The sequence below is a fragment of the Cystoisospora suis genome (genome assembly GCF_002600585.1).
Source record: "Cystoisospora suis strain Wien I chromosome Unknown contig_1051, whole genome shotgun sequence".
NCBI lineage: Eukaryota > Apicomplexa > Conoidasida > Eucoccidiorida > Sarcocystidae > Cystoisospora > Cystoisospora suis.
Genome location: NW_027153852.1, coordinates 46,736 through 54,174, shown reverse-complemented (window position 1 = coordinate 54,174; position 7,439 = coordinate 46,736). Strand labels below are relative to the sequence as shown.

At 54.7% G+C, this 7,439-nt stretch overlaps 1 protein-coding gene across 1 annotated transcript in view; it reads right to left on the bottom strand.

Moving 5' to 3' along the window:
• Positions 1–305: 305 nt before the first annotated feature.
• CSUI_002522 (mono- or diacylglycerol acyltransferase) overlaps positions 306–7,439 on the bottom strand; it is a gene marked incomplete at its 5' end in the record, with an annotated part of 7,517 nt that continues 383 nt past the window's right edge. Inside the window, 4 exons of the mRNA XM_068062722.1 lie at positions 306–778; positions 2,997–3,090; positions 3,303–3,430; positions 3,994–4,827. Coding sequence (XP_067925307.1) covers positions 674–778; positions 2,997–3,090; positions 3,303–3,430; positions 3,994–4,827 — 1,161 coding nt within the window. The 3' untranslated portion in view covers positions 306–673. The remainder of the gene's footprint in view (positions 779–2,996; positions 3,091–3,302; positions 3,431–3,993; positions 4,828–7,439) is intronic.

Here is a 7,439-nt window from a genome sequence, read left to right as displayed (position 1 = left end):
GGATGCACGTTTTCTGCATGGCCACTTCATAAAAGAATAACGGGAGGAACGAAGGGGTGATTTGGCCACCCCGGCCTTGCGGAACCTTAAGTTCCCAATGTCGCCGGCCTGTTGGAAGAGCGACTTAACTACTGTTGCACGAACTCCGAGATAACTATGCGACTCCAACAGTAGCAATCGGCCGACCTAATTGTTTGGTGTAGTCGAGTCAGTTCGATACACGGTGGGTCACACGGCACCTTTCTGTGTGACAGCCATACCCACATATGCAGTGCCGACTCCGACACAACCGACACCTCGGGTGGGCCGTCTAACGAAATCCGGATCTGTTGTGGGGCGCCGGGAAGCAACGCCGTGAATGTTGTTACTTGCGTGCGTGTAATCACGCAGCAAAGCATTCCTGATGTCACCTCTTCTCATCGAACGTTTTCCCAGTGTATGTGCAGGTAGTCGGACACACATCAGATGGCACACCCTCATCCACACATTTGGTACGGCAGGGCTTTTGAGACCAGAGAATGTGGCGTCATTCAGAGATCGATTTTTAAGTATCCATGCTACCGGCATACTCGATTTGAGCTGTTCCGGGCTCCTCCGGTCCCCGCACTCGAAAAGCTGGGGTTGTGGAACTCCCTCTCTCGGAAACATGGCTCCCCAGCGTGTAGCCACGCTTTCAGGCAAGATCCAGAGACTTATGCTTCCATCCGTAGAGCCCCTTGTACGTTTCGAAAATCCGCCGCACCTCGCTCAGGTACTGCTTCTGCGCGGACTCTATGTCCTAACAACCACAAAGCAAATCGCATCACGGTCCCCGGGCTTCACAGGCTGGGCCTGAGCATTTTGTGTCAACAGAAGGGGACATGGACAGCGCAAACAATGCAAACTTGCATCAAGTGAAGTGGAACCTGTCCGGGAGAAACTCGGAACGGGCGGCCAGTGCTTGTGGCCGGCGAACACCTTGTCCGGCACTAATAACGAACGTTCGCGGTACATGCATGGTGACCGTAGCTCTCGGTATGCGGATGACGGGCACTTTTGTTTTCCTCCAGCATGTTTGAGTGCCGGATTTTGAAGGCATACCTGCCGTACGTCATAGCGGCGATGAAATTTTCTTCCCCTGTGACGCTCTGCAATCTACGTTTGTCCCCGCGTGATCATGAACGGGCGAGCTTCTTGGCGCTCGCGGAGCCAGAAGGGTCAGGCCGTTCAAGGAATCGAATTAGTGTGTTTCTCTATAGTCCAGGAGGGTGTTCCGAATTAGCCCGGTTTCCGTGTGCACAACCCTTGGCCACGAGCTACAGCTGCAAGGCGGTCACATGACTACCTGCTGGTGAAGTATAGTAAAATTCCCAGGCACAATTGCCAAGAGCCAGAAATGCGGCTCGCATCGGTACACGCGTAGCCTTGTTGCCGACTGGGTCTCACGAGGCAGGAGTCCCCTAGTTGTTTTTGCCCGACTGCTGGTCGGACCAAACTGAGAGATTTCACATAGTAGGCTGCATATCGCTTCACCTGCTGAGTGGGGTTGCCAATCCGGGGAAGCTTTAGCTTCTTGCCTATCACGTAGAGCAGTGGCACTTCGAAAGAAAGAGGGAGACCAAAGCGGCCATAGAACAAAAGCAGGGCGCAGCGGAAAAGCCTGAAGAGATGAACGAGAACAGCGGAAGTATGCACGGAGACGGGGTGACACAATCGAAAAGAGGCCCCATCTGCGCGCACCGGAAAGGCGTCAGTTGAACCTCGAGACCAGTGCTCGGGAGCCGTTCCCGACGGAGCCTGTACGGTTGTGAACGACATCACAATTCTATCCCACGTCGTTGTGGAGGTTCATCAGATGGGAGGACGGGCAAGCGGCGGTGACAATCAGATTCTGCCCCGAGACAGAAGGGGCGAGCCCAGGGGTGGTGCTCACGGGTATGGCAGCCCCGAAAAGGGAAAGCGCACCCTGACACATTCTCCGTGTACCCGCATGCGAGCCGCTATGGCCTAGCCACATCGCCCTTCTGCACGGCTGCATGCCGCAGCGCATAGTGTCAAGGGTGCTACGGCAGTGACAAGCGCGCTACAGGGCCACTGTCTATACTAGCAGTTTCAATCACGCAGCCAGACAAACTACTTTCGTGCAGCCAGCTCCGGGTACCCAACACGCGAGAAAGGACTTTCACCACGGGGGCGGCCGGTGCACTGCATACCTGCTTAAGCTAATCAATCAAAATCCCAGGCAGATGCTAACATGCAACTGGCGGACGGACTGTACAGAGACGGGGGAACCGAACCTTATCGCCTTGCAAACGATTGACGGGTCCGCACCAGCTAACCTGGCCCTGGCAACCGCACCTGGCTAAGGGCTGCAGCTTGGTCATCCCTGGAGCAAGTCTGAACGTCTGCGAATTCCCGAAGCAGTAAATGGGGACTATATCTGCCCCTGTCTCAAGAGCTAGCCTCAGGAGCCCTCGGCGCTCTCGCAGATGGAGGCACTCCTGGGAAGGAAGCCAGTGAGATTAGGTGGGCGGACAGACAAGAGCGGCCCCCAAAGCACAGGCACACGCATTTTCTTACTGGACGCCCTGAATGTAGATGTATGACTATCCGGCGGTCGCCTTACAGCACAGGCAGAGTGGCAGGCTCCGCTAACAAGCCGGCGTTCGGTACTTTTGTATTGTCTTAACCAAAGCGCGCATATGTGTTAAGACCTCCGGCAGAAGGTTGTTTGCAGCTTAGAGAGATGTCGAGAGAGAGAAGCTGATCATCCGATTGAACGAAGGGACACTAGCTACACCGGCACCGCAGGGTTACTACCACTGTACAGGCTAAGCGACTATCTAGGCAGAGGCGCTTTCTCACCGAAACGGTCTGGAGACTAGGACAAGGGATTCTTTCAGACACCGCCTGAAACACTTCCATCCCTCCGCGCTCGCTGGTGCCACAGCACGGCGCGAGAGTGCGGACTGCACCTGTGCAGAGGCATGTTTCGGCTGAGTGTGTGAAGAACTCACTTTTTCAGAACCGATTTCATACATCTCGGCGATTCCCCCGGGCACGAGGACAACGCTCTCTTCATCCTTGAGCAGAGCCTTCTTTATCTCGTTTCTGCATGCAGAGGAGGGGAACAGAGTACCCACGGCCGAAGCCAAGATGGTAGAACTTCGAGAGTGCCACGGAGAGCATATCCAGAGAAGGCCGAACTCTGTGACAGACCGGAGCTAACGACCACCACGGCAAAGCAGCCCCCTGATCAGCGAACCGTGCGCCTTTTAGAAGCGACACGCACGTATACTCCACGCCCCCCCACCGTGTCTTACCGGGACGCCTCCCGAGCACCCGTGATGAGGGCGAAGTGCCCCCAGATGGGGACTCGCTTAACGATAGACGCGACGACGACGCGAAAGCTTCCGAGAATAGAATTGAAATCATTTAACGGCAACAGGGCCTGCCAGCAAAGAGACCGACGCTATACTGCAGGTATGAGTTCACTCGTGGCGAATTAGTGAGAAGGTCCCTAACAAAGATTGGATGCTAGGTATCTCTGAATTTGGACTCTGATGATGGGCCACGATCATCCGAGTGAAGCTGTAGAGGCCCCCGCCGATGTGGACTCGCGCGAGATATAATCCATGCTTTCTATTTAGGTCCCCGACGAAAGAGCTCAGGAAACTCAGCCCACAACGCGGTCCACGGTGTTACAGGCGCCGACGACAAGAGCGAGGGCGACTAAAGTGGGGACTAGATTACCAACAGCCCAGCGAACAGCAACCCAACCATGGTGCAGTTACTTTCTCCGAACTTCCACATGGGTCCACATCGCCACCGTGATCTGCCGGCATCAGAGACCCCGTAGCCTGACTTTGCCGGACGCGGTCTAAAAATTACACTGTTGCCCGAATCCTTCATCCCCGGAACCGGACCGGTAGTGGGCCTCTCCGGAGAAAACTGCGACCCCAGCCAACACCAGGATAAGGGTCTACAAGAAGTTATGACACTGGCAGCTCTTACTTGAGCTACTGGAACCACACCGTGTGGCAGGGCTGTGTAGATTGTTGGCTGTGCAGTTGGTAAGCTCTTCGCGTCTTCGACAATCACAGTTGTGCGGTGGTACCGGTGCATGAGCTTCCACAGACCCCACCTTCTCGAGGGGCCGTAGACTGGAATTGGATAGAAAACAAGGAGCAACACGAAAACAAAGAAAGCAGCTTTCCTTTTGTTGTCTGTGCAAAATTTCTTGTAAACCAAATACAGCAACAACGGAACGTGAGCGAAGGACCCTAGGAGGATTGCCTGGAGCGCAATGATCCGTAGACGCTCCCATCTGCCTTTCACAGGGTACGGAAAGAGTGACGGATACGTGCGCCACGGACGCCGGGGAGAATTCATCAGTACCCTCTGCTCCCTCAAGATCGCGGAGGTTGCATAATTCAAGGCCTTGAAAGGTTCTCTGGGAGTACTAGCCTCAAGGGCGGTGAGCGCCGAACGACTTGACGTAGGGGATGGCAGTGGGGATGATGCCGGGCTCCCAGAAGGCGTCTGAACGGGTGTCCATAATAAAGAAGTGGGAAACTGCGGACTATCCAGGTTCCTGCCATACCCTGCGAAATCAAGGGATCTCCCGTCGATGACCCGGGGGTACTGAAACACGCATAGCCTGTGCAGTGGAAGCTTGGAGACACCCAGCGTGCGGCCTTCGTACGAAGAGAACCCGCAATGCTTGGAGTAAGAGAGGAGCCTCGCGAGGACAGAGTCGGGAATAGGAAAAAGACCGCCATCGTGGTCTGTGGGAGAAGTCCAGCCAGGACTGGCAGTACCTCCCGGGCAGCCAGTCCGGTAACGAACCTGCGAAGAAAAAGTCATCGTGGGGGCCCTCTACGAGAACTTTTTGAAAGAGGAGGTCGGTTCGCATCGGAGAGTCTAGCGAAAAGTATCGAGCGGAAAAGGAAAAAGGTCGGGACGCTAGTTAGTAGTCCACAAGGCACTAGTCATAGAGTAAGGACGGGCTCCTCCAAAAGAGACCGAGAGACTCCGAAAGCTGGTAATCGATTCTGAACGCGGACAGCAGCAATTGCTTCCCGGGAGTGCCAAAAGCTACTCAGGAACGACGTAAGGCCTCGTACACTGCCTGACTGTGGCACTGATCCCAGCGAATCAGCAGTGCCCGGCTCTCTTGTGCCGCATGTCACGACAAGAACTCCGTAGTGTATGGGCTTGCCAAGCCGCTCCCAAGGTTACCCGAAATTTGAAAAGCAGCCGCGAGCACGGGCCACAACAACGGGCTGACCATTCCTCGGTCCCGCCTCATGCCCGTTGTCAGGAGCCGCGACGACCGGAGCCCTTCACGGAGACCGCTCACGGGAAGGGATTGCCCGCCAAGACGAGCGTCCTGGCGCGAAAGTTGGCGTCAGCTAGACAATGCTCAGGGTGATCCTCTTTCCGGTTTAAGAGCGAGACCATTACTTGACTCCAGCGGGACGGCGTTCTGACATCCACCTGGTGAAACTTCCGGGGGCATTGTGCTCCTGGCGTCCTGACTAAAGACGCCTCCGGCGGTTGGCACCCTCAAAAACGGCTTCAAAACAAACGCCTGCATGGGCCACGACAGTTGACTGGATGAGGATGGCATTGCCTCATTGTTTGTGCTACCTTGAAGGCCCCAGTGCCCGGGCTTTGCGGTGCGATGGGAAGCAGGTGATAGGTCCAGCTTCTGAAATTGACGGCGGACTCAGCAGTAACAGCTAGCAGTAGTTCTGTTTCTTGATTACAGGTGCCAGGGAGTGGCGGTAACTGGGCAAGGAGTGCACGGACTCCAGTGGACTTGGTCCACGCGTTCCTGAACGTCTCTTCACTCTCGCTCTGCACGTTCTAGTGACTGCAGTAGGGTCAATGAAAGAAAGAGGTAGTCGGGCTTAGCAGCTAGGCCAGCGCTCGCAGATCTGTCGGCTGAGTTCAGGGACGGTAGGCTTCTCCGTGTACGACTGCGTACCGCTCCCTTGCCGAAATGAACTACCTCACAGTGGACAGGGAACCCTAGGGAACGTTAGGCGAGTCGTGAGGAGACCAGTGATTCCGAGAGCACTCCAGTCACTACTGTCGCAGCGGCGCGGTTTCTGACGAAAGAGCGAAAGTCCTTATAGCTGCACGAAAGACTGCCAAGGAGTGCACCGAGTCAGGGTCGTCAGGGCTGCTGCCGAGCCATAAGCCAGACCGACAGTAAGGATTGTACGCGCAAAAAAAAAAAACACATCCCACTGAGTCAATAGCAGTAGTTGTTTAGTTGAGAGCCAAGCACGACTGCTCTTCGTATTGAAGTTAGATTTCTGAGGTTGAACCGTGGAAAAGAAGGAACACGCATTAGCAGTAGCCGATGTTCACCTGCCGACTGTACGGCGGGTTGCTATGTAGAAGCTCCGAGCTAGCAATCTTTAAACCATCTGGAAATTCCCGACCCATAGTAAGGAATCTGCACCAGCGTGCCCTACTGCCAGGAGAGACCGTTACCAGCTTACAGCCTACCGCTGCCAAGGGTCCCCGCTGCTACCGCAGTAACACGGAGTTGGAGGCGGGCATTTTCCACACTAGAGTCCCTGTCAGTCTCAGACATGCCCCGGACCTCAGAGAGATATCGACTGTATGCCTCCTCTACGGCCTGACAGAGAAAAGCAGGCACTGCTCCTTCCGTACAGCTCGCGAGGGTTCCCCATCGCTGACCATCATAAGAAACTAAGAGACCGGTCTTTCCACCCGTAAAGTCCTTTGTACGTCTCATAGATTCTACGGACTTCCGACAGGTACCATTTGTGCGCCACCTCGACGTCCTGTCGAAGAACAGTAGACACTCACAGCAAGGCAGCAGTGTCTACATGCTCTCTCCTGAGAAACCTGCCAGCAGTCCCGAGACAGCCTTGAAGAATCTGCAACTTTTTGACCGGGATGTACAAACGCACGAAAGGTGCGGTTCCGTCTCTGGACTCCTGCGCGGCAGTCATGCCATGCTCTTGGTCTCTCTCTTATGTCTTTGGTCGCCCGTCATATACGGCGTCAAGGGTTTCGCTGCTTGCGGGTTCGACTTACGGAACCGGCGAGACGTGGAAAGTTGCTGTCCGCACACTCATCCCGTCTCGACTAATGGACGCACCTACTACCGCAACAGGCCAGGTGTGACACTCACTCCGGAGGAGAGATGGCTTTTAGACTGAGGGCAGGCGATATAGGTAGAAAGAAGTTACCATATCCCCCGTACAGAGCAGGCATTAAGAACATAAAGATATGCATTGTCCAATCCATACCACTACCGAACTCGGAGGTTATACTCTGAATAACAGACAACTAAGGATACTAGGAAGTGAGATATTGCGTCAACTTAGTCGAACTCTTCTGCGTACTACTAATCAGCGAATATTTAGGACTATCTTTTTATATTAACATCCGCTGACTGTGTTTTCCACGGGGAA